This window comes from Fonsecaea multimorphosa, assembly GCF_000836435.1.
Source record: "Fonsecaea multimorphosa CBS 102226 unplaced genomic scaffold supercont1.9, whole genome shotgun sequence".
Lineage (NCBI taxonomy): Eukaryota > Fungi > Ascomycota > Eurotiomycetes > Chaetothyriales > Herpotrichiellaceae > Fonsecaea > Fonsecaea multimorphosa.
This window is the reverse complement of record NW_015971643.1, coordinates 217,890-242,647: the sequence shown is the minus strand read 5'-3', so window position 1 is coordinate 242,647 and position 24,758 is coordinate 217,890. Positions and strand designations below refer to the sequence as shown.

Sequence of the window (24,758 nt, the reverse complement as noted above, 5' to 3'; positions counted from 1 at the left end):
ACGAGCTGTCAGTAAAGGCCCCCGGAACACCGCCCGTTGGGCCACCAGATCCCCAAATGCAAATCTCTCCTCTTCGCCATCTTACATAGTTCATATACCGGCAGATGCTTCAAGAAAGGCAAGATTAACAACATCCAAGAAGGCCAAATGCTTCCAATCATCCAATCCTCAGGCTGGTTGCGCTGCCGCTGGCACTGCCGAGGCTGCCACCGCCATTCCGATCCGAGAATCCACCGTTGATGTCGCCAACAGCGTTGTGGTTCGATCCGACCATCTGGTATCCGCTGCTGGGAGCCGGAGTCCAGCTTCTCTCTGGGCCGGCCACTTGGGGTGGGAGTCGTCCCGACGCAGGAGGCCACCTTTCGTTGTTCTTTTCGTCATCAACAACCACCACCATCCATACGCCAATCTGGCCTGACTGGCCCAGTAGCGGCGTGCAATGAATCCACTTGTTCTTGCCTTGATCGTCGCCTTTAGTCACCCAGCGGACTTTGGCAGTCACGCCTCGTCCTTCGGCAAACGCCGTCGTCAATTCCTCACGTACTCGATTGGAGCCGCCGATTTTGTTCAAGAAGGGTGATTGTAAGATTCCAGGCAATCGTTGTGACGGGCTTGCAAAGAGAATGCGCAGAGAAGGATATGGTCGTACGAGGAGATACTGCACAACCGGTCAGTCATACGAGCACATCTGCAGGCTCCACAGCCAACCTACATGTTGATATATGCCACTCAATCTACCATTGATGCTGGCAATCGATGGCACCATGGTGTCCGGGTCCTTGAGCAACAGTCGAGGCTGATGGTGGGACGAGACACTCTCGATGTCATCCTCGACGATTTCGCGGTGCATCTTACCGCCATGGCGCTTGATGGTATTCAACTCGCCCTGGTTGAGCATCTCGCTCAATTCCCGCAGCTCGTCGTTTTTCTCCGGGTTAGGCTTCTCAGGCTGTGGTGGATCTTCGCCTCGAGCACGCAGGTCCAACAACTTTCGCAGGGACTCCATTTCTGAACAGTCTTTGACAAGGCCACTCACATCAACTTGCGCCCCAATGTGATATCGGACAACGCCTCTACTGTCGGAAAGAGGAGCCATCATAAACAAATTCACAAAGGGAGAGCCGTCTCGTCGACTGGCTCTTGTCAGACATGTCAAAATTGCGCGACGCTTGCACTTACTAGTTTAGAAGGACTTCTTGATGTTGCCTGCCTGCTTTGAGAGCTTCTCGGATCCTCCGCAGGCTGTGCGGGTTCGTCATAGGCCCTTGCAAGAACCTGCAATTCCGACCCAGAACATATGACATGCCGTACTGGGTGGTCCGGTTGAATTCTGCATCCCGTTAGCAACGCACGACGCGTCACTCCACGTCCTTGGGGGGGCGTACCTTCGGAGGCGAAGACGACTGGGTTGTCGTGCCTGGAGGGGTCCGTCAAACAAAACACCTCTGCCAACCCGTCCGAGGCTTCCCGGAGTTGGGGTGAGAGCGAGCCGGTGATTCTGGCGGTGATACTATTGCTCACGACTTGTATGTACTGATGTGTGATGAAAGCAGGCAGTTCCTCCATGGCCAAGATCTCGAAAGCCTTGTGCGCCCTCTCTTCCAATGCCGTGTTGATGGTCGGCTTGACTGGCCTTTGTGTAAACTCATATCCTTCTATGGGGTCTAGGCCCTCGCAGATGGCGTCGGCATAATTGATGGCCCGCAGTGATTTGAGGGAATCGAGATAGTGCACGAGCATGGGCACCGACTGGGGTCTGTACATTCCAAGGAAAGAGGTGAACTTGAAGAGGTAGCTGGGATCGGCGAAGATGACCTGTAGATGTCCCCTCGAGAAGAGCGCTTGTGTCTGGGTCTCTAATGAGAAGATATCGCCTTGGTTCGGGGGAGGAGGAGCGATGAGGTTGAAGGACGCGGGATCATCTTCAAGGATGGGCTCCAAGCTGTCGCCGTGCGTTATCTGCGCATTTGCTTGTAGGCGAGGCAGCTCTTGTTCGGCGCGGCGACCACCATTGACTTGACGTAGTTCTTTTTCTTCAAGGGGTTCGCGTAAAAGGGCATCGGTGGAGTAGGTTACGGGCAGTTCTTTGGCCTCGGAAACGGCTGTCTGCGCCCTCGAGGCTGGACGATCGGTGGCATCGTGAGCGACGAGAGGGAGAGAAGCAGAAGCGGGTCCTTCTGCGCTGAGGGAGGAGGTGGCAATCATATCCAATCGGTGCCAATGAGATCAGCTAGGTCGACTTCACTGGGCCTTTCTGAGATGGCAGGAGGGTTTGATCGATGGAGCAGGGGGCGACCGCGGGTTTGGCCTGTATTTGAATGGCATCGGCTGGAAAGGGTACAAACGCTTGGTAGAAGGGAGACAGATTGCGGTGAATTAGATGTGACAAAGATCGAGAGGGGAGATCATGCTCGTCTGGTCTCTGTTCTCTGGGGTAGCGCCTTCACCGGCCAAGCCACTGTGCGAAGAGGAGACACCAGAGAGCGAAACCACAGACGTCAAGATGTATTAGTCGGTAGTGGAGGAAGAACGGATCGAGGATGGAGTGGATGGCCTTTTGGCTCAGTTGGGCTCAATTGGGATATTTCATGCAGGTACCGGCGCGATGATCTTCCACCGGGCCACTGGGCCACTGAGCCACTGGCAGCATTGGCACCACTCACCCACTCACCCACTACTACTAGGTACTTACCTAGGTACCTAGGTAGGTAGCTAGTACTGGCACCACTGAAATCCCCCAAGCGGCGAGGGCGGGCCTGAAACATGAATCGAGCAGCTGCCCGCCTCGCCCGGAGCTCCAGAAACGAGCAAAACTCAGAAACTGTCCAATTTATGGGGAACATGGTTTTCTGGTGTTTCACGCCTTCAGTTCCTTCCCCGTCTCAAACCCGCTATGAATGCCTGCCAAGTACGAGAGTACGAGGGTACTCGGTAGCTAGGGTTCTTGAGTAACCTGGTATGCAACAGCGAGCCAGCTACCTGGTAGTAATTAGGTACTGAGTCCACGCCCTTCTCCCATTCTGCGCAGGCAATGTTCATATCGTTCATCTCCACAGATCTCGTATCCTCTGTCCAACTTGGATTTTACCACCGTAAAGGTCCCCGAGTTCATCGTATGAGCGTTACTGTGAATCCCCAATTACCCGGATGACGGGATCAATAAGCTCTGCCAAGGAGAAGTGGTCGGTTGATCGGGCCACAATCGAGATACGAGTATCCACGATCCTCCACCACCATCCTCGACTTCAAACAACTCCAGGAACTTCTCTTTCACCACGAGAAGGAGCTGTGTGAGGGTCTACAGGGTAATTCAGTCACCTCCGTTACCTCCGTTTCTCTGGACGTCTGTCCGACTAGATCTATGTTCCAACACGATCTCATCAGTAATAAATCTTTCCCGCTGCTTATTCTTTGGTCCGTCAGCGAAGCCGGTCTTGGGTGCATTTTATACTGCTAAATATGGAAGAAGCTGCTCCAATATTACCATCATACCTCGACAAAGTTGTTGAATTTGCCGATGGAAATGCCTATGAGCTATTGAAACCTTTGGCTACTTATCGGTCATGTCACGATGGAACTCCCGCCGAAGCACGGATCGTCCTGACTTGCCGGCGCCGCCACGGAAATTCTTCGTCAGAGGACGAGTATGTGATCAAGATCAAGATCCAGTATGTCTGAAGTCCTGCCGACGAATTCAGGCTGGATTCAGGCTGACTTCAGGCACCGAGAATACCGGGAGGAGAGCGACGACCTAGTAACAGCCCGGAGATCGGCCCTAGCACCACGACAGCACATGAACTCAAAGCTCTTGGAAAGTTCAGAGACGCTAATAGCCCATGCACGCCGGTTCTGGTAAATTTCAAAAAAGCAGTCCAGCCTGCCGAGGGACCGTTGCCGGGGGGTTACCTCACATTCCTCGTTATGACAAAGATGCCAGGCGATTCACTGTTTAACATGTACTATTGGGGGATGCCGGCCGAGGAGAGAACCGACATCTCACAGAAGTTCCTCGCCACACTCAAGCAAGTCAACGAGCCTTCCGTCCAGATTTGTCCCTGCCTTGCTGACAGTCGACCAGGTGGATCTACGCTCAAGGCATAGAACCCGTGGATTGCGGGCTACGAAACATTCTATGGGAGCGAGAGACGAAGAAATGCAGCATTATCGACTTTGAACTCTGGCGTGAAACGGATACGTCGGTGAGTGACGATACAAAAGAACTGCAGAGATGGGGGCTTGCTCGGCAACCGGCTGCCAAAACCCACTGGGAAGCTTGGAATCAGATGTTTCGATAGATGGCTTTCAAACGAGGGTGGTATGCAAATACCTAGAGCTTGAGACAAGACATACCAGGGGGCTTATATACCATGCAATACAACACAACCAGCGGCATGGCAATAGAATAATGGATGTAAGGATGTAAGCAATGAATTCTAGCGGGTGACGTCATGGTCAATGTCAACGCGTCTTGCGATGAGACGCGACAATACACCAGTATTTCCTCCATACAGTACTGCCCTCGCAGATATAACTTTTACCAGTCAGACAGAAATTCCACGCTCCGCCAGCTGGATGGAATGGCTCCCGGCATTGACTTAGAGGCCGCGCGCCTCGCGAACATGCGAGAGAAACAAAAACTGCTCGAGTCCCTCAACCTGCTTGGCACCTCGAATGCAAGGACGGGAGACAAGCGTCGTGCAGGGCCAGGGGAGCCAAGGAAGCCGTCCGCGAAGAGGCGCCGGAGAGGAATTACAAGTAGTAGTAGTCCCAGCCCAGCAGACCTGAAGACGCCGTCCACGAGGACATCTGCCCGAATCGCTGCCAGGGGAGGAGGCCATGGAATCTACACGTACACCGAGGACACAAAGGGGCCTGTTGGCGACGTGGAATCGGCCATGGACGGCGGCTCGTCGCGAAAGTCAAGGAACAGAAGCAACAACAACAGCAACCGCAAGGCCCGAACCTCTGATGATGACCGTCCTCGGAGAGAAGGTACCCAATCCAACTCCCGTGTCTCGAAACCCATGTTATCATCACTCCCGACCTCCCTCCCCTCCCTCCTCCAGCACTACAACTCCTGGACCGCGTCAGCGCCCCTACCGACCCAGGACGCTCTAACCCAGCGGTACCACTTCGCATCACACCCTCTCTTCGTGCCCAACAAATCCCCGCTCTCAATCCTGCAGGAGGGCGCTTTTGGGGCCAGTTTCTTCTCCCCCTGGCGGAGCCGCACGCTGTCGCCTCTCACCCTTGTCGACGACCACCTCTCAACACTCCCCGCAACGTGGCTCGCGCAGCTCTCCCCGCCGGAGAAGTACATCACATCCGCACGCTACGACGCCTCGCTGAACCGACACGGCGTGGCTGCGGGCCAGACGCTCGCGCAGTGGGAAGACGCGGGCTGGATCGATTTCCGGCACGATGCCCGCGGCTGGTTCGAGTGGTACATCCGCTTCTGGCTGGGCAGGCGGTTGGACGATGGCGAGGACGAGAGACAAGTCGGGAGGTGGGTGAGGTGCGTGGGGCCCAAGGGGAGGTGGAAGAGGATGTTGTTGAAGAAATATGTCGATATGGGGGTTAGGAGTGTCTTTGATGACGAGGACGATGATAACGATAACGATGATGACGACGGTGATGGTGACAGGAAAGTCAGCCCGGTCATGCACCAGACTTGTCTGCAGTGGGGGTATCAGGTCACGCAGGAGGACTTGGACGATGCGTGGCGAGAGAGGAGAGGAGCTGGATGAATCAGTAGTATCCAGTTGAACTACACCTGTCTAGGACCCAAATCAGTGGAAAAGGCTGCACAAAACCACCCTGCAAAGCATACCTGTCTATTCGCCCCAGGGCAAATAAACATGTGAGAAGATGGGGCCATTGAACTTTTTCTTTATTGACACACTCGACTTCATGAGGCAAAGACATTCCGCTATGGTGCCGCGCTCACGCATCTGCCCTGCTAACTAAAGCTCTCCAGAATGGCCGCTCTACCTCACGATTAACCGCTCTCGCCCAAGGGTATATCGAACACGCAAAAAAAGAACGCCGGTATGATTTAGTTGGATTCCCACCCCCATCGCCTGCAGGCGCCAGTACGGTCATGGTCTTTGTATGCGAATGAGATTCGTGTCATTATTGATTAACCCCCTTCTCTTCCCAAAAGCAAATTAATCCCGCATGCAATGCTTCCCCTTGCTCTTGCTTGCTTGTGGTATCATTAAGGTGACACCACCACAGGTAAGAGTTGGTGAGTGTGGTGGTGTGGAGGTGTGGAGGTTGTCTATACGTATTGTAAGATGGAGGATGTAAGGAAAATCGTCAGCTTCCCCCCTATGGGTGATCGGGTGATCTTGCTCTTCTGCAAGTCTTAGGCAGTGATCGCGGCCGGGCTGGGCGCAGTCATTGGTCTTTGCTCCAAAATCATGTCCCAGGTTTGTGTATTGAAGTGCACGTACGGCATTTCCAGGTCAGGATCATTGTACCGGTCACTGTTGATGATTTTGATGTGAGGAACTGCGCCTCGGAGAACGAGCGACCGAGGCCGCTGCTTGAGTGTGGCGGATGTGATATCCCTCCGTCGTTTGATGGTGCTGGTAGACTTCAGAATCTCTTCTAGTGTGCATGCCACGTTGCCCGCCGGTGTTATTGGAGAAACGTCGTCACTGTCCTCGTTGCCATTGGAGGAGGCACTGCTGACTGAAGAATTGGAAGATTCGCGAGACATGCTAGGTGGTGTTGTTGTAGCTGAGGTCTCCGATACCGGGAGTGGAGGTAACTCCTCGCTGTCGTTGGCGGCCATTTCATGGACAATGTCACCCTGAAGCTCTTGGGGTTCTTGCTGGTCCTCTTTGATTACTGCCTCAGGTTCGGCAGTAAGCTCCGCCGGAGGAGAGTCAGACACACCGCGGGCAACTTCATTCAACCCATTCCCATAGCCTTCAACGTAGATCTCACAGAATGAAGGGCGTTTGGAAGGCATCTCATCCCTGCTGGTCTGGCCTCCACGAGAGATCAATCTTCGGAGCGAGGTAGAGCGGGAGGCTGGCGGTGTTTTGGTAGACAAAGAGGCCATCACAGTCCCGGGTAGATTCGCGGGAAGGGTACGCCGACGCATCTTCGCCGATCTCCCTCTCGTCAGTGTCTCCCCCAGCGAGGAAGACGACACATTGGTATGTGAATAGCGATTGTCGGGAGCCAGCTGAGACGGCTTTTTAGACAGGGTGCGGACCTGAGGTAGAGGCGTTTCTTGCCACGGCTTTTGTTTCGGAGGCTGACAACAAAGGGAATATGTCAAGTTGGAAGTGTTTCGGACTTCCTTTGGGGGCTGGGCAATTGAATGGAAGGTTTGGAGGACGGCATAAACCAGGATCCATCTCACTTTGCGACCTTCTATGGCGGAGAGTCCCTCGAGGTCGTCGTCAACGGTCATCTCCTCGAACTCAGAGTACTTCCGAACCAAGGGACAGTCCATGACCAATAAATCTCGATTGGAGGCACCAATAAGAGCGCGTTTGTCATGCGCCTTGCGTGATTCTCTAAGCGCCTTGCGTTTTTGGATTGGATTCCAAGACATCCTTCGTTGAAGCTTGGGCCGTGGGCCTGAGTTAGCTTCCACCGGCTCCGGTAATAGAGGTAGCGGTTGAGCGAGAGGCTCATAAGAGTGCTTCTTGTCAAAAGCTTGGATGTTCTGAAGAGTACACACGCCGCCAGTTTTGGTGATGTCGTTTTCCACCATATCCACCGTGGACTCAGGATCGACCAGGTGCTGATAGAGGTTCCGGAAATCCGAGAACATTGTCGTGTATATGGTTTGTTGAACGACCTCTTCTTCGAAATCATTAGGGGGCCAGGTACCATAACGATCATGGTAAAACGATTTGAGGAAGGAGCGGAATTTGTTGAGATGGTCTCTCGCTGGCTGAGGCAAGCCGAGAAAGCTTCCTGACACGTCATTTTCAAAGAAGGTCACAACGGACTTGTTGACCCTGTCCAGTCGAATATCCATCTCCAACCTGGCGCGATTGATGAGCGACTTGGACTTCGCGCTCAAACCCTAATCGTTGGTTAGTCCTGGCCGCCGGTGGAAAGGAGTCGCGGTAAGGAGGAATATGGACTCACTGCATATTCGATGCTTGATCGAAGGCCACGGTGACTCATTCCCACGCAATGGGCAAATGCGTCCACCCAAAGATCTTCGACCTGAAGAGCCTCGGCCAAGGAGAGAGCTGCTAAAGCATGATCAACACACTCTCTAAAGTCCAGATATCTCTGGTTCTCCGCAAACGACAGTACTTCCACCTTGTTCTGGGAGCTGTCATCAGGCCGATAGACGTCGACCCTTTTCTTCAGCGCCGCCAACGCCGACCCCAATGTCCGGCCAGCCAGTGGTCGGTTGTAGAGCCATGCAAAGAAGTTCCGTGTGGTAATGTGATGGTTGAAGATATCCTCAAGGCTTGCCCCATGAGGAGCTGGGACGTACAGTTCTTGTACTGACTCCTGAGGGTCACATCCCGAGCAATTGGGGAGGACACACTGCACTGCCGCATGAATCGAGTTTCGCACCACGCAGCGGTCCACCAAAGACTCGAAGCCTCTGACCTTGAGGAAGGCGGTATGAACTCGAAAGGCAGGTCCACGACTGGACTGGCCCGGTTCACGCAAGTAGACAAGACAATCGCCTGTCGGCCAGCACAGCTCTGGCTCCTAAAAGAGGTTGACCCATGAGTGTCTCGCGAGGGAACGCGACAGGGGCGGGCTTTGGAGTGAGTGAGCACATACATGAAAAAGATTGACCCAGTCCGTCGTGACTCGAGCTCGGCCATCCCACCGCCTCAGCCCTGCTGAGCGAATGTCGTCGCGCGTCACGCGACCCTGAATGCGTCTCATGGTTGGGAAGTGGACAGATACAAATGAAAAGAGAATAGAGCTATAAGGCCACTGTGCAATCGTATGTATGTCTCATCCCTGCCGACAGCATAGGGATGAAAGGGGCAGTATGTACAAGGGGAGCGAGGAGAAAAGGGTAGGTAGGGATGAGAGATATGTTTCAACGCTGTGAGGGCAGTGCAGAGTTGATAGTGTTGCTCCAGAGTAACACGTAAAATGCTGCTTGGCGGTGAGGACGAGTCTCGACTCAATGCCCGCCTCTGGCATGGAGAGGGGATGTGATGTTCAATTGCGCATGAGGCTTGAGTTGCAGGAGCTGGGAGTTTGACAGTAAAGGGCAATGAGCGACGGGGTGGGGTGGGACAGCGACAGGGCGGCCAACGATGAGCAAGGAGGAGACGGGATGAGCATTGAGCAAGCTCCAAAAGTCTTTTTGTTTGGGCCACAAGCTCCCAATAAGCTTGCCGTAGACGTTGGAGAGCTTCAACAAGACCATGCTCAAGCTCCCCAGCCTGTTTCTGGAGGGGAGGAAAGTCGAGGACGTAGTGGTGGTTGATTTTTGGGCGTTGAACCCTTACCTACGAGGCACTCGCAGCTGGCAGCCATGATGTGAAAGGTGGAGTTTTGGGCCTTGTCCGGCTTGTCGCTTGGGCCAGCCACTGAGGGGCCAGTGCCTGTCGGAGCTCAGGGAGGTGCTATGCCCAGGTGGGAACTGGGAACGCTGGGGGCGTCTTGGTGGGGGCTGTTCTGACGTGAAGAAGCCTCCACTGTTGGATCGGGGGTCGCGATCGTCCCGAGCTCAAAGTCCGTTCAGTGTAGATCCGACCTGTGGGTGCCTGTGGTTTTAGTTGAAGGCCCGGGGGTGTGCTAGGCTATCTCCCTGCTAACGCCCCCAGCTGGCCAACCACAGCGACACCTGCCTGACGTTGGCGTCGTGCGTCTCGCTAACAGAGTCCGACCAACAGGCAGCTTCCCAAGCTCAAATTCAAGGACTGGGTTCCATGACGCCCCCGGCGCCATCTGGGTGCCATCCCCCTTGGGTGCCCCTCCCTAATGCACCCTGAAGCCCAAGGTTGGTGTTCCACTGCCACTGCAACTTGCAGCAAGGGTCCCCAGGTACCCAGGTATCCTTTTACCAACACTTCTGCAGCAAACTGCATGGCCCTTGCTGACAGTCCTTTTACCGCCATCATTATCTTGTCTTTTTAGTCTCCTTGCTTCCTATCTTGGATGCCCAGCGAGACGACAAGACGCTCGAAAAGGCCTCAATTTCTTTGCAGAGAGGCCGGTGCGCCGACCTTTGACAAAATCCAGATTAGCTCTCTCGCTTGGTCTCAAGCAACCAGCGCATCACTTCCTTTTTAAGCCCTCCTCAACCTCGACGAGCACGACAATTGCCACCTCACCTGGCCACTGGTCATCCCTCCCGCCTCCGACAACGATCAGCGCTCACCCTTCTTGTCCTACTCCTTCTGACTCCCCTCTTTCCTCGTGCTCGTCCTAAAGTTCCGAAACCCGGCACTCAGAGGACACGCGCACCGTCTCTCGCGTGTTGGGGCCCGATCGGACGGCTGGGTAGGAATTACAAAGGCGAGCCAAACGTCACAAAAAGCATAATTATAGTAATTAATCATTGCCCCCCAATCAAACGGTAACCCAAATCCGCGTGCGGTAGGCCAAGGAGCATTTGATACTACTTGGGGATGTTGCAGAACAGCATGACACCGGAATAATGCATTACGAGTACTCGGTCCCTCGTAAAGAAGCAGGAAATCGGGTTTCCCCCCTATGGCTGCTTCTGGTCTGCCACCAGTTCGTGCTTTCTCCGATGGCTGCTCGCTACATGATCCTTGCGGGTGACCAGGACGGGGGTGTGGTGCGACATACTCGGACGAGTAGGCGAAGTTGCTGGGCCTCTCCCAGAGAAGTCCTACAATTTCAGGGCCGCCAGAAGCGCCAAAGCCTATCCCCATGTCCCGGAACTTATCAATTGGGTCCCACTGCTTCGGACCACGGAATTGCTTGCAGTGCTAGCCACATAGTTTTGGAATACACGTTGCGTGCCACGTCCCACGAGCACTCGTACGAGCGACACGAGTAGTGTCCATCATGTTATGTCAAACGTGCTCGGCAGGATTGAAGTGGATGAGCTGTCGGGTTTAGTTGTTGTCGGAGCGACACAGTACGTAAGACAAGGAGGATACTGAGATACGACTATGGCTGGATCTTCGACTCTGGGACCGTGCCTGGTCGCCTTGACTGGCTGGGAGTGAAAGGAAAGATTAGCATGTTTAATATCAAGGACGATTGCGCTTAAATGCCGTCTTAGCACGACATGCTTTGTAAACGGGCTCAGATAAACGGGAGTCCCCTGTCGTCGAAAGGGGGAGCTCACGCTGGGGACTCGGGAGGGCATGCTTGACCCCTGCCGTCGACACGGCGGTCAGTGTTCGCCACCTCTGCCGGAGCGTTTTCTGTCAAAACAAGCTGCAGCTCGTGCTCTGAGGTACAGCAGAAAGAGGGAAGAAGAATGTCGATCGGCCATGGTCTGTAGACAAGTCGAGTGATGGGCCACCTGCAGTTTTACGTTTTGGGAGCCCATGGAAGATGCCGAGTTGCTAGAAGCATGAGCGCCAGGAACGAGGCTTGCATTAGGCTGCGACACTTGTTCGCTGTCCCTGTCTTCGGGATTCAAGTGGCGCCGTCTTTAAACCCCGAGGAATGAATTCAGCCCTAGAATCTTTTGTCTAGATTCGGGAAGCTCGCCTAAAAGGGAGGCTGTGAGGCTGCCAAAGTCGGCAACCCGATGCTCTCGAAACGGACGGCCGAGAGCCCCAGGGGACTTATGATTGCAGTGCGGTATCAGATTTCGACGAGCACTCGAACCTCACCGTCCATCCAGTCAACGACCCCAGCGCTCAACAGCGCAACCATCCACTCTCCGTCTTCAACCACTGTGACCAGGCCATCGGTGAGCCACACCTTGACGATGGGACGGCTTTGCACGCCAGGAGCACCTCCCGACCTCGCCGACAATGTGTACCTTTTCTCCACCTCGGCAAGCAAAGCTGACAGACTAGGCGCTGCTTCTGGTGTCAAGCTAAACCTTGGTATCACTCGTCTCAGGGCTCCGCCAGTATTTGACACCACGTTGACATGAAGGACGACTGATTGCTTGAAAGTTGTGCTCGGCTGTGACACATGTGGCGACAAGCTTGGGATGTCTTGTTGCACCGGTATAGGTGGATGAACCTCAATCTCTTGGTCCGGAAAACTTGTCTCAGGAGCCTTGCGGTCAGGCATGATAGACTGGTCCACAGGTGCTGGCGACTGCTCCTCGCCCGATTCTTTAGCCGAACCTTGTTTCCTGGTCGCAGCGGCGTACATCCGCTGGCGCTCATTGGTGACCATTTTCCTCATCAGCGGCATCATTAGCTTGATGATGGTCTGGCTGTCCTGAGGCCAGAATATGGTTCTTTGAGGTGCCCCAGGGATACCCTCTCCTGCTCCTGGCGCGAAATACCTCTCCCCATAGCCGTGGACGGAGAGGAACTCTTCAACGCAATTCCACAAGTTTAACTTGGCCAAATCTGAGCCACCTGCATTTTTCTTGGGTCCCACAACCTCTTTCCGCTCAGGGTGCGCCTCGTCCAGCATGAATGCCTTGGCAGCGGTTTGGAGCCGCAAGAAGTTCTCTGGAGCCAGCTCCAAAGATGCAAAGACCTTTCCAAGCGGCGGCCTGCTGTGTTTCCTACTCTTCGACGAAGGTTCTCGGAACAAGACAGATGCAGAACTCTGGAGGTGCGGAGGACTCGACGCGGTTGCGGGATCAGAAGCATCACCAACGCCGTCTTCGTCTAGTGTAGGAATGTGTTCGATGACATGGTCATCTCGTTTGCGCTTCCCGAGCGACGACGGGTCGCGCGTCTGTTCGTCGGCCGCTGCAGTTGCCGCTTGTACGAGACCGGCGAATTGAATGTCGTCGGGATAGTCTGATGCGTCTGCCATGAGCTGGAGTTCCAAAGCAGCTCCTGGCTGCTCAGCCGGGGCCTGCCGGCCTGCTGCAGGTCGGTACGTATGAGTTCGAGATTGAACAAAGGGTATCATGCGGCGAGTCCAATTGTAGTGGGCAGGCCGCTGCAAGATGTTTGTTCTGTTTGACACGCGGTGAAAGCAAACAAATTCGCCCAGCAAAATGCGGAGGAAGATCTGCGCGTGGAAGCAACATACTTTGCACTAGTGCCTATCGCAGATTCCGGCTTCGCCGAGGTGGTGCCAAGCCCGGTAGAGGGACACCCGGCCCGCTGATCGATGACCACAACATCTCCCTGCTCCCTTCTACAGAGTCGCTCATATACATCATTTCCAGCTGCTATACAGGCTGCTAAATATGCGTGAGGGTTTGGAGATCTGTCTTTGATTCAGTCGTTGTTTCGGAAGTCATCACTTGTGCTTTTGCCACCTGCTGCAACAATGTTCACGGCCACCAAGCTCCAAGTTGCCACGTACCTGCTTGGGGTCTGCCCCTTTTCCATCGCGTTTCTTGTCTTTCTCAATTCCTCAGTCTCGTTTGTTATTACGGACCTTATTGGCAAGGAGGATGCCGTGGGTGATGCCGTTGGGACTCTGGGGTTTGCTGATGAGCTGGTGGCATTGGTAGCGTGTCCGCTATGGGGCTTACTCTCTGATCGAATGGGCCTACGTCCGGTAAGACCCTCTTTGGTACTGTCACGAGCTGCAAAACTGATTCATTACAGGTCTGTGTTGCAGGCTACCTGATCATTTGCCTGGCCCTGGTCTTGTTCGTCCAAGCCAAAAATGTCTATCCCCAGCTGCTGCTGGCAAGGTTATTCTTCAGCCTTGGAGGTGCTGCGGCTTCCACCATGGTTACGGCAATTCTACCTGCTGTCGCGACACCGTCAACCAATTATCCAGCCGAGAATCAACGTGCCGGCGTCGCTGCTGCCGGGAATGGCCATGCTACCAGTCCGTCAATTGAGTCAGAGGTGACGATCACACCAGCAAGATTCGTGTCGAGATCCTCGCAACGCAAAAGCAAAGTTGATCTGACAGCAGCCGACTCAGAGATCGCTGGCTCGACAAGTCGAGTTGCCGGATTCGTGGGCATGTTCACCGGTTTTGGTGCCCTGATCGCCTTGACTCTTTTCCTGCCCCTTCCGGCTAAATTTCAGTATGCAGGTATTGGAGAGAAGGCTGCGCTGAAAGACAGTTTTTACATCGTTGCTGCGGTGGCTTTTTTGCTGGCCATCTGGTGCTTCTTTGGTCTTCGACGTCTACACAGTGATGCCGAAGACTATCCCTCAAGATCTGCCGTCCCTCGCCGCAACGGAGCAATCTCACGCCTCACCGACGCACTCACTCAAATGTTGAACAACTTTCAAACCGCTATCATGGCAGGATTTCAACGCTCCGAAATAGCCATTGGGTATCTTGGAGGTTTCGTGGCCCGAGCTTCTTCCGTCGGCATTTCTCTTTTCATTCCCCTGCTTGTCAACGCAACATTTCTCTCATCGGGTCTCTGTGTGGATCCATCCTCCAGCGATGATCCAACTGGTCTCCCGGATATTAAGAGAAGGTGCCCTCGAGCTTATGTGGTTGCCGCAGAACTCACTGGCGTTACGGAATTGGTGGCTCTTGTCTTTGCCCCTGTGTTCGGCTACTGGGCTGCGAGAGCGACGAGAAAAGAAATTCCACTCCTTGTGGCTTCGATGGCAGGAATTATCGGTTACCCTTTGTTCGCAAACGAATTTGATCCTGATGATCGAAACACATCGCAACGGGCCGCAGCATTCTTCGCTGTTTGCCTCATCGGAATCAGCCAGATCGGCGCAATCGTCTGTAGCCTCGGTACACTGAGTAAAGGAGTACTTCGCAGAGAAGCAAGACGTCCGCCCAACACCTCCGAGCACAACGGTCAAGGAACTGACGCCCGTCTCGATGAGGAGAGCCCTCTTCTGACAGCCATCCAACAAGGGAATGCAGAAACGCCTTTGTCGGCCTTGAAAGGCTCCGTTGCCGGTGTATATTCGCTTTACGGAGGGGCTGCAATCCTGATTCTAACCAAGGTCGGGGGTCTGCTGTTTGACAAAGTCTCTTTGGCCGGCCCGTTCTATATCATGGCGATTTTCAATGCAACACTGATGCTGGCGTGTTTGATCTCGAGTCTTTTGAGCAGCAAGGAACGTGCGACGCAACCAGAACCAGGGCCACAAGACGGAGGCTAGTCATGACAATTCTCTCGAATCTTTGCAGCATGCGATTGTGGACCTCCTTCATTCAGCCGTGGCGAAGTCCCACTTCATGGCGCCGATGCCGATCGGTGATTTCCAGAGTTGAACTACTAGTGCGAGAAAATTCAGCTCGAATGACCTACGGCTGCTCCAATTCCCAGTTACGTTGATTTGCCAACACTGGCATCGAGTGCGTTCCGGTCTCTCCACTTCCGACGGCAACCTCCAAAGTCCCTGTGGACGTCTAGAGCTTTCTGATCAAGTTCACAAACTTTCCACTCGAATCCAAGAATTCGCCCTCCCACATCTGAGGAGAAAGGCAAGGTACTTGGTTTTGGTGAGGCATGAACACACTTGTTCGGCTTCCACGTTCACCGATTTATATTCAGGCGTACGACAATTTTTGCATCGTTCCGGCAATGTCTCAGAGAATGTTGGAAGTACGACGTGTCGCGGATCTCCCTCTGTATAAAACAGATTGCCACATGATGTTCACCTTGTTTGTGCTTCTGATTGGTCTCTATGGCTACTATCTTACTGCCCTTGACGAGGCTTATCTGCGAGAAACTGCAAGCGTTTCGAGTTCGGCTCTACTCGATCAATTTCTCGATTCACGAGGCGTGGCAAATGCCACTGGCTCAGTGGACTAGTTGCGCTTTGGCATGGGTGTTCACGGTAACGAGGCAGACGCAATCCTGTATCGCCTCTCTATCTCGGAGCGACCTTTGCTGTTGTCGTGAACGACTCGACCATCGATACAATTAGATATGCGGCAGGAACCAGGAATACAACAAATGCCCAGTTTTGGGACCCATTTTGCGAGCCTACACTATAACAACGACAATATCCCATCAACCAAACTTCCCCCTCAGATGGCAACGCGCGTGGATGGTCATTTTGATTCTCACTACCTCATCGGCGCAGATTATGGACATCTCCAAAGTCCTCCCGCACCTTGGGGCCTCTACAACGCAGCCAGCCATAAAGCCGCCGCCACTCTCCCCCATCTATATGTGACTTTGTACTACAAGCGCACCATCTGCCAGGCCTCGCCAGCAACACTGTGCGACTGATGACGTTCGAGATCCCTAGCAAGCCTGTTGCGCTTGCCGATATGACCTGTCGTGGTGTTGGTAGATTTTACTGGTTTGTAGATGTCCATATATTTGTCCATCAAAACTATGTACCGAGTATTGTACTTCATATGTCCGTTAATACTCGCTCTCGAGGAGGCTGGCAGGCTGGCGAGGCTAGATTGGGATGCTTGGCGCCAAGCTCTCATGACCTCCGCAGTCGCTCTCTTGTTCTCCCTCTATTGCGCTTCACCTCCATCCCTGTCCAAGTTGACACTGTCCACTCCGTGATTCAGATTAACCCGCACTCCATGACCAAGCTGTTAACTCCTCCAATACCTGCGCCGATGGCTCTTGCGAGGCATACTGGCCTGATACCTGCCCGCAATTCCCACAGGTAGCTCCATATCCTCTCATAACTGTGAATCTCCTCCAAATCAATCCAAGCTTGGGATACCATATCCTTTCAACCCAGCGGCAACACCAATTGTCCGCAACAACCTTGCATCCCGCTATAACAATAGAGGCTCTCAACCTGGCTTGTACCTTTTGCCTGCATTCCGAGCACCTCACTGATACAATCCGCATGGATCAATCACCCTCCTCTTCAGTACCTTCTCATAACGTTCCTTGAGCTCAGAAATGACTGAGTCGACGGGCTGATCCGCGGACCAGAACCGGGTGGGGAAGATTCGTGTCGCTTCCAGGTGCTGGGCGACTTCCTCCACAGAAGGATATGTGCATTTTCCATCCCTTGACATCAGTTCGGCATGGGAGCCGCCGAAAACCACCACTTGACCATCGGGGTACCCAGCTGACGCCATGAGAGTGTCGAATCTGGCGGCAGCTTCTCTTCTGAGCGGAGTAACATAGGGCTCGTCGGCCGACTCGGCACAAAGCAGATAGTGCAGTTTGAGCACAGCACGGTGGAAAAAGTCTTGTCGCTCTGGGGCTGCTCTTGGTGGGATTCCTGTCACGACTCCTGCCAAAGCCTTCTCCTGATCCATTATCGATTTGGCCATGCGAATGATGCAGATCGACAATTGGGTATCAATTGGCCTTCCACCCTCCCAGTCCTCGAAGCAAATATCCTCCATAATAGCTCGCCATGCGAACGTCATCGAAACCTTGCGTCCCCACTGGCGAAATCGCTCGAGTTTGAGGTCGTGCACCAAGCTGTTGGAATATCCGACCTTGCGGAAAATGAAGGACAAGTTGCCGTAGATTTCCTGTTCTTGTTGCTCGTCGATCTTGGTTTGGAACGTGGCAAGAGACTCATATCTCGTAACCGGTGCACGGACGTCTACGTCGAGCACAGGCTGAAATTGGCCAGCATCAATCCAGATAAGCTGCGTGCCTTTGCCATCAGGCCGTGCGCTGCACATAATGTTACCCAGATTGGCGTCTCGACTTTGGATGCCAACGCTCAGGGGGAATCGAAGCAGGTTGTTGACGTCTTCGAAGAACTGCCTCGCCGACTCCCTGCAAGTCGGAACCAATGCCCGGACTTCGGCTGGCTTCTCTTTGAATTCCTCCGGGGACAAGAGGCAAAGTTTTCTGAGCTCCGACATCGTATGGCCACTCACGAACTCCATGAGGATGGCTCCGAAGCCCATGGCATTCGAGAGAGCGGCTAACTTGTCGTCATTCAGGGAGTGGGTTGGCAGCTTAGGCTGGATCTTGACAATCTCCTTCGCGCGCACAACGGGCGCGCTAGGGAATTGACTCAGATAACGGTACATGTTTTCCTCATGTCGAAACATATGCTGTGACATGAGCCAGACGAACAACTCCCGCTCGACATCATCGGGAGGTGTGGCGAGGATCCCATCTGCAAGAAGGGCCTGCAACACGTAGTCGTCCGCAAGGGCCTGGCCGTAAATGTCGCCGAATCGCAAAGAGGGCAAGAGCTCGCTGAGGATCTCCTGGGTTGTCTCAGACAGGCCGCGGGGAGGGGAATAGGGATCAGTCAAGTCGCGTTCGAATGCAGCCTGGTCGCCTCTGCGGGCGGATTCTGCGATGTACTCGAGGATGTCTGGGTCGAAGTCGGAGACGCCAAACTCTTGACGCAGCCCGGTTGAATAACGCGGATCGAAGATCTTGACAACAAAGGCCCCGTCATAGCGAGGTGGCGGCGAATCTTGCCCTCTCGACACGCACTCGGCGAGAAAGACGCAAGCTGATGAGAAGCCCTCGCCATTGTCGCCTCCAAGGCTTCTCTTCAGTCTGATCTCGAATGGCTGCCCAGATTGGTCCACGAGGGTATGGATCGTGCCGTCAGCGTACTCGTGAGATGCCTGCTTCTTGCCTGCCGACTTCCCAGAAGACGACATTTTCCGCGAATACCCTTTGTAATATTCGTCCACTATGACTGTCATGGTGGTGTGTTGGTCTGCAAATTTGTGACTTGTGTGATGTTGTGATATGTGATGACCAAAACTGTGGCGGTGAGTCGACGAAAGGAATGGTGATGTTTGTGGACCTGGTGTGGTTGTCTATCGATGGAGAATTCTGGTATGTGTGTGACTGTTTTCCTTCGTGAAATTTGTGAATATGGTGTGGTTTCTGTCGCTCTGATAGTGAATTTCCGTTCGTGTGTGACTGTTTTCCTTTGTTGTTGTCGCTATTGTCGTTATTCAGCCGGGTCAATTTCTTGACTTGTGGTGAGTTGTCACTTTGAAGAGACTAACGCAGGCACATTTGCCCTTTTATACTAATCCTTACAAGGTTTTTCAGATGGCGGACAGGACTCCTTTCTACGAATCAGACCCTGTCTGAGCACCTGGTCCTGGGCCTGGGTTTGGCGGGCAATAAGACACTCTTTTCACTGGCGAGAATCAACACGGACCTTGATGGTATAGGGAATCAGCCAGGACAGGCAGCCAATTACGCCGACTGATCTTCATTCACCCACTGGCTCATCCTATATGCGTTTCAGAGTCAGAGAGGAAGGGAACAAAAGAGAATTCACCATGTTCTGGGTCACGCAAGGCTGTGAGCGGCCAACCAATCACACAGGCCACCACTGACCTCGAAATCACCGGCACCACGGTTCAGCATTTCATATCCTCCTGCGCCTCATCCACTTGCCGTGTAAGCCAAAAACTGTCGAACCCGCTGTGGAGTGACCGTCGGGGAGAGACCTGGACGCGTTGGACACGCCCATGGTTCGAGAGACTTTAGACTTTATGGCTCAGACTCTCAGTGCCCGAGAGATACACTCGCGTTCCATCAGCTGGAGAGAGTTACTTAGGAGTGAATAGCCTGGGTTCGAAGCTGTGCATTGCGGCCAGAGTCTACCAACGTGCGGGACAGTTGAAACGAGTCCCTGGAGCTGAACTGTGTCGTGCTCGCAATATCGTATGTAGGCTGTTGCCGTACTCAATACGTTCATTTCTAAGTCGGTATCGCCATGCGTTGTAGGTTCGTCTCATTCATATCTTTACAACAATTGAGCATGGCTGCTGCTGGGACAAGAACAGCAGACGCCAATCCAAAAAAGAAAGCCCCCCTTCTCCTTCAAGTTTGTGCCATATGGCTTTCCCACCAACGTCTTCCCCATCCCAACATTAATTTCAATAGGTAGGTAGATAGGTATGTTCATAACTTTGCCTTTGGCTTCTCATTTTTCCTCACATACTCCATGACGGCATCCACGCCCGCCTGCGCGACTTTGGTATCCTGGCTCGGCGTCCCCGTACTGCACCCGATCGCACCGACGGTCTCTCCCTCGACGACAATGGGTATGCCACCGGCGACGTACATGAAGCGGCCATTGTTGCTGGAATTCAACCCGAAGGCCGCACCGCCGGGCCACACGGCCTCCTTGTAGACGGAGGTCGGGGCGCGATGGCCCGCGGCCGTGAAGGCCTTGTTCATGGAGATGTCGACGCTGGTGAGTTTGGCGCCGGGCATGCGCTCAAAGTGCAGCAGGTACAGCGAGGCGTCGACGATGGCGATGTTCATGGGCACGCCGATGTCTTGGGCCTTTTGGATGCACGCGGCCGAGGCGAGTTTGGCGGCGTGGTGCGTGAGGTGCGCCGGGCGGTGGATTGCGGCCATTGCTACCGGCTACCGTATTTGAGGAAGGGAACCAGAGTAGGTGATTAGGTGGGGGGCAATAGGTAAAAGGGCGTTTTCGACCGTGGAAGAGAGAGGAGGGGGGTTTTTGGTGCAATTCTGATGTAATACCAGAGAGCGAGGACGCAGGAAGCTGGGATGAAAAGGGCCACCCACAAAGGTAGAGAGGATTGTTGTGAGTGGTAGTACCGAGTAGAGACGGACCTACGTCAGTTCGAGGGGAAACGGGATTCTCAAAGCACAAGGAGGAAGTGAGGCTGCTGGGATGTTCAGATCTCAGCTTTGCTCAACAAGTAGTTGGGGGTCACAGCGGCCGAGGCTTACTTCCCTTAAAAGTCCACCTGGGGAGACATCGAATGACACGAGCTTCCGGCACGCAAGTCTCGAGAATGCAAATCCTCGATGGCGGTAGTCGCTGGCATGTTTGGCGGAGGAGACGGAAGACGGAAGACGGCGACGTCAGCGAACGGATTGCTCGCCGCAGTCTCCAGCAGACGCTAACCAGGTTTGTACTGTACACCTTTGGTATTACCTAGGTATGCAGCCTTGCTTGATAGCCCCGTGCAAGCCTTTTGCGGGGAAGCAGTGGGTTTCGTGGCTTGCGGGCTTCGACTAAGGCGAGCCCATATTTATGCTATTATGTCAGAGCGACTCATTATCATACTCAGTGGTAAGAATGCCATATTGCATGAACTAGTGTTCGTCCGGCTGAAAGCCAGCAAGCCCGCATCAGCTATGAATGAGCCCATGTGCCGCGCTCAACGAGGCTGATGCAGCGGTTTCGACCTGTGGTACAGCAACTCAAAGGTCTTCTCGCTCTCCTTGTCCAGAAACTCGGTGCCCTTCCGCTGCACCGCGCCTTGGTCCTTGTAGTTGGGCCCAATCTCGAATATCTCCCCGGACGTCGCGTCACTCCCAAGTAGCTTCTCAAACGTGTCAATGACCCCCTCGATGGGCACCAACAATCCTGCCTTCTCCACCTGGTCGTAAAAGGTGCTCGAGGAGATGTTGGTCCGGATCACGTTCGGGCAGACGGCGTTCATTGTGATCTTCTCCTCGGGCAAGTACTTTCCGTAGCTCCTGACCAGGCCCACGACACCGTGCTTCGCCGCGGTATACACGGGGAGGGTGGGACTGCAGTAGAACCCACAGACGCTTGCCACACATCCAACTTGATGCAGAAATCAGCTTCACAGACGTCCCTGCTCAACAGTGGTCACATCATTACTCACTCTTGCCCCGGAACCCGTCCTTGCCGGGTTGCTGCTTCCTGAATTGCTGCACTGCTAACGCCACGGTGTAAAAGACACCTGTCAGGTCAATGTCGAGGACGGTCAGGTCAGGCTGCTCGAAGCCAGTCATGGACGGGTCATTCGGAATCCAAGGGCGTTCGCCGACGCCTGCGATGGGATAGACGTAATCGATCCGACCAAAGTCCGCCACGGCTTGACTAAAAGCCTTCGCTTGCGAATTCCAGCTGGCGACGTCGACCTGGGCACATTTTGCCATCTGGGGGCCCAGCTCATTCACAACTTTCTGGGCGCCTTCGAGGTCTCTGTCCACAATGAACACTTTGATGCTGGGTAACATTGTCAGAGATTTCTCCCATGGTGTCCGACCCTGCACAAGGAACCGACATACTTGTGCTTCACCAGCATCTGCGCCACCCCTTTACCAATTCCACTCGCTCCGCCCGTCACTGTTTTCCCCCGAGCCATATGTGTCAGCCTGTATGGAGAGTGTACGAATTCCAACAGCGTCTCTACACATTTGACAGACTGATGTTTGGAGACAGAGGTGACGACTTACCGAATGCAAAGCCTTCAGCCATTTTCCTGGTGTAAAGACAGTCTTTGTGGGATGTTTAGTTTATTAGCTGGATGTAAAAGCTCGCCGTGCTGGTTGAGATGGTTTCGATCCACGTCTCTTTATGCTCGACGCTCCAACAGCCAACCTTCCAAGAAAGCAGAGCTGTCATAGAGCAACCTCGGATCCGCTAGGCCCCAGTGAGGGGGTGAGCCGTTTGTCCAGCCTTCATCCAGGAGGTGTCGTATCGAGCTGCGCCAGGCCACAATGGCAACAAGGGGTCGGCTCTGTCCAACTGGCGAGCTGGATTGCAGGTGAGGCGGGGGTTTCGAGGACATTGTGCGGAGAAGTTCTGTTGATTGACGCAAACACGGGCCTCGGTATTGACGCAACTCTAAAGGCTCTTGAGGACAAGTCAGTCAACCTCAAGCCATTTGTTCTCGTAAGGAGAATACTCCTGGCAGAGAATAGGCGTCAAAGTGAAGCTTTGCCATTGTCCGTCTCCAAGAACTCAACTTCGCCCGCGCCGATACCGGTCATAACACTCCCCAAAGGCGTTTCTTGGCCTTGAGAATTGCAGCCTCATGGTCTGGCAAGGGGAGATCTCAGGTATGTAGCCTTCCGCGAGCATTTCTCCTGGACAGTTCTTTTCCGCATCGTACAAAGTCGCGCACGGAGAGATATGTGTACATCGTGCCTGGTGATTTCCATTCTATCTGCATCCCTGTGTTATGTACCTCCCCGTAGCAATTCAGTACGGCGGCACAGATTGCACGGTTGCGAAGCTGACCTCGATTGCCATCGACTTTGTATTGCTTCTGCTGCTACATACATTAGACGATTCCTAACCTGCCTTTCCTCTTCACCCAACGGTGCGTTTCCTGGACTCCCGCTTGTGCACTTGCCTCGTGTCCAAATCCCCAGGAGTTGGGGGCTCTGCATGCAGACTTATACACCAATCTGGTCCAAGGGGGAAATAAAAAAGGGACAGAATGAAGACGAAAAGCCGATTGCAAAGGCCAGTCTAACTTATTTTATATATCATCTCTTTTCTCCCCCCCTTTTCAATCTTTTCCAACAAAGTCGCGGGGGGAGTTGCGAGGATAAGCAGGGACAGCAATCTTGAAAGAACTAACCCCCAAAGTTTCAGAGGCTAGACAGTCTCCCTCAGCTTTGGAGTTGGCTCCTTTCGCAAGTAATTAATATAGACAGGCAGGCCAGTCTCTACCGTTTTTGGGGGGAAAAAACAGCTGCCAAAGATGTCGTCCACCGCGACGTCCATTTTCCAACCCTACCTCTCCCCCTCCCTATCGGCCTTGCTAGCCGAGTACCTACCGGCCTCCATCCCCGTGGACACTTTGAGCCGGACACCGCCCGCCCGCCTCGAGCGCACCGCGCTGCCCAACATCGGGCTCATCGAACTCGTCTCCGCGGACGACTTCCAAGCGCTGTACGACCCGCTGTACGTGCACAGTTTCCCGCGCGCCGCCGAGAGGGAACGGTCCGATTTGATCGTCGAGCGTCTTGCGGCCCAGGCACGGGGCCAGAGGAAAGGTCTGGCGCCCTATCGGATCGTGGGGATCCGGGACCACCAGGGGCAGGCGATTGGGGCGGCTCAGTTCAGCGTCCTGCCGGTCCCTCCGCGGATGAGCACGACTGATATTACTGGCAGTGCCGCCGCCGACGACAATGGAGGCGATGGCGATGGCGATGGCGATGGCGATGGCGACAGCGACGACGGCACCCGGCTAGGGGCGAAATACGCCGTCCCGTATCTGCAATACATCTACGTCCGCGCGCAGAACCGCCGGCAAGACATGTCCGAAGTGCTGCACACGATGGTGCTCGCCGTTGCCGCGGCGGATGCCGCGCTGATGGACGCCGAGGATCGAGCAGAAGACCTCGACCGAGGCCCCGAACCCGACCCTGACCCTACTACTGCTTCTTCTTCTTCCTCTTCCGCCGCTGATTCGGATCCAGCCATGCGACGAAGAGCAAGGACCGTGCCCTTTACGCTCTTCGAGACCGAACCGCCCGACCACGGCGACGACCACGCCAGCCGGGCGTACGCCTTGGAACGGTCCAAGATCCACACCTCGACGGGCGGCATGGCGCTCGTGCTGCGACGCCCGCGACGACCCCAACAGAACGTTCCCGATTCTGAAGATGATGATGATGAAATCCTCAGCGCCCACGTCCAGCCGGGCCTAGAGCCCTCCGACCCGCCCCTGACACTCGTGTGGATCATCCGTCCGTCCCCAACCTCCACGCCGGGCCAGGACTACGACTTGACAAGGCTCGGAAAGGCCCTCGTCGCCGCATACTACCAATCTCTAAGGGACGAAGGGTTTCCGCCCCAAAACATCGCTCTGGCCGAAAGCATCGTCGCGCAGAGATGTCGGGGTGGTAGTGTCTTTCAGCTGATGCCGTTGGCGGACGTCAGGGACTTTAGCGCGGACAACAAGGGGAATCTGGATATAAAAGAGTGGAGTAATTGATATCTTTGATGGAAATTTACCACTGTTGACTATTATGAAAACCCAGCCTTCTTCATTCTTGGACATTCTCAATTCTGGACACGCCAACTAGCCTTGCATCTCTTCTCTTCAACAGCCTCCCAAGACAACCCGTCAATTCAGTAAAGATCGAAAGAAGCGCAGCA

At 54.2% G+C, this 24,758-nt stretch overlaps 10 protein-coding genes across 10 annotated transcripts; 4 read left to right on the top strand and 6 right to left on the bottom strand.

Annotated features, from left to right (window-relative positions):
* Nucleotides 1-157: 157 nt before the first annotated feature.
* Z520_05247 (uncharacterized protein) lies at nt 158-2,205 on the bottom strand (the record flags this gene model as incomplete). The annotated part of the gene is made up of 4 exons (XM_016775750.1): nt 158-658; nt 713-1,133; nt 1,180-1,330; nt 1,386-2,205. 4 exons carry the CDS (start codon nt 2,203-2,205, stop codon nt 158-160), a joined length of 1,893 nt encoding a protein of 630 aa, XP_016632909.1.
* A 1,254-nt stretch (nt 2,206-3,459) lies between these two features.
* Z520_05246 (uncharacterized protein) lies at nt 3,460-4,101 on the top strand (the record flags this gene model as incomplete). The annotated part of the gene is made up of 2 exons (XM_016775749.1): nt 3,460-3,668; nt 3,729-4,101. 2 exons carry the CDS (start codon nt 3,460-3,462, stop codon nt 4,099-4,101), a joined length of 582 nt encoding a protein of 193 aa, XP_016632908.1.
* A 518-nt stretch (nt 4,102-4,619) lies between these two features.
* On the top strand, nt 4,620-5,747 carry Z520_05245 (uncharacterized protein; the record flags this gene model as incomplete). The annotated part of the gene is made up of 1 exon (XM_016775748.1): nt 4,620-5,747. One exon carries the CDS (start codon nt 4,620-4,622, stop codon nt 5,745-5,747), a length of 1,128 nt encoding a protein of 375 aa, XP_016632907.1.
* A 620-nt stretch (nt 5,748-6,367) lies between these two features.
* On the bottom strand, nt 6,368-8,886 carry Z520_05244 (uncharacterized protein; the record flags this gene model as incomplete). The annotated part of the gene is made up of 3 exons (XM_016775747.1): nt 6,368-8,053; nt 8,119-8,703; nt 8,779-8,886. 3 exons carry the CDS (start codon nt 8,884-8,886, stop codon nt 6,368-6,370), a joined length of 2,379 nt encoding a protein of 792 aa, XP_016632906.1.
* A 2,862-nt stretch (nt 8,887-11,748) lies between these two features.
* Z520_05243 (uncharacterized protein) lies at nt 11,749-12,894 on the bottom strand (the record flags this gene model as incomplete). Its single annotated transcript, XM_016775746.1, has 1 exon — nt 11,749-12,894. One exon carries the CDS (start codon nt 12,892-12,894, stop codon nt 11,749-11,751), a length of 1,146 nt encoding a protein of 381 aa, XP_016632905.1.
* Nucleotides 12,895-13,359: 465 nt separating this feature from the next.
* Z520_05242 (uncharacterized protein) lies at nt 13,360-15,131 on the top strand (the record flags this gene model as incomplete). The annotated part of the gene is made up of 2 exons (XM_016775745.1): nt 13,360-13,593; nt 13,644-15,131. 2 exons carry the CDS (start codon nt 13,360-13,362, stop codon nt 15,129-15,131), a joined length of 1,722 nt encoding a protein of 573 aa, XP_016632904.1.
* A 1,648-nt stretch (nt 15,132-16,779) lies between these two features.
* Nucleotides 16,780-18,588, bottom strand: Z520_05241 (uncharacterized protein; the record flags this gene model as incomplete). Its single annotated transcript, XM_016775744.1, has 1 exon — nt 16,780-18,588. The coding sequence occupies one exon, from the start codon at nt 18,586-18,588 to the stop codon at nt 16,780-16,782; it is 1,809 nt and encodes a 602-aa protein (XP_016632903.1).
* A 1,222-nt stretch (nt 18,589-19,810) lies between these two features.
* Nucleotides 19,811-20,272, bottom strand: Z520_05240 (uncharacterized protein; the record flags this gene model as incomplete). The annotated part of the gene is made up of 1 exon (XM_016775743.1): nt 19,811-20,272. One exon carries the CDS (start codon nt 20,270-20,272, stop codon nt 19,811-19,813), a length of 462 nt encoding a protein of 153 aa, XP_016632902.1.
* Nucleotides 20,273-21,048: 776 nt separating this feature from the next.
* Nucleotides 21,049-22,121, bottom strand: Z520_05239 (uncharacterized protein; the record flags this gene model as incomplete). Its single annotated transcript, XM_016775742.1, has 4 exons — nt 21,049-21,461; nt 21,523-21,869; nt 21,932-21,989; nt 22,100-22,121. 4 exons carry the CDS (start codon nt 22,119-22,121, stop codon nt 21,049-21,051), a joined length of 840 nt encoding a protein of 279 aa, XP_016632901.1.
* A 1,234-nt stretch (nt 22,122-23,355) lies between these two features.
* Nucleotides 23,356-24,594, top strand: Z520_05238 (uncharacterized protein; the record flags this gene model as incomplete). The annotated part of the gene is made up of 1 exon (XM_016775741.1): nt 23,356-24,594. One exon carries the CDS (start codon nt 23,356-23,358, stop codon nt 24,592-24,594), a length of 1,239 nt encoding a protein of 412 aa, XP_016632900.1.
* Between the last annotated feature and the right edge of the window lie 164 nt (nt 24,595-24,758).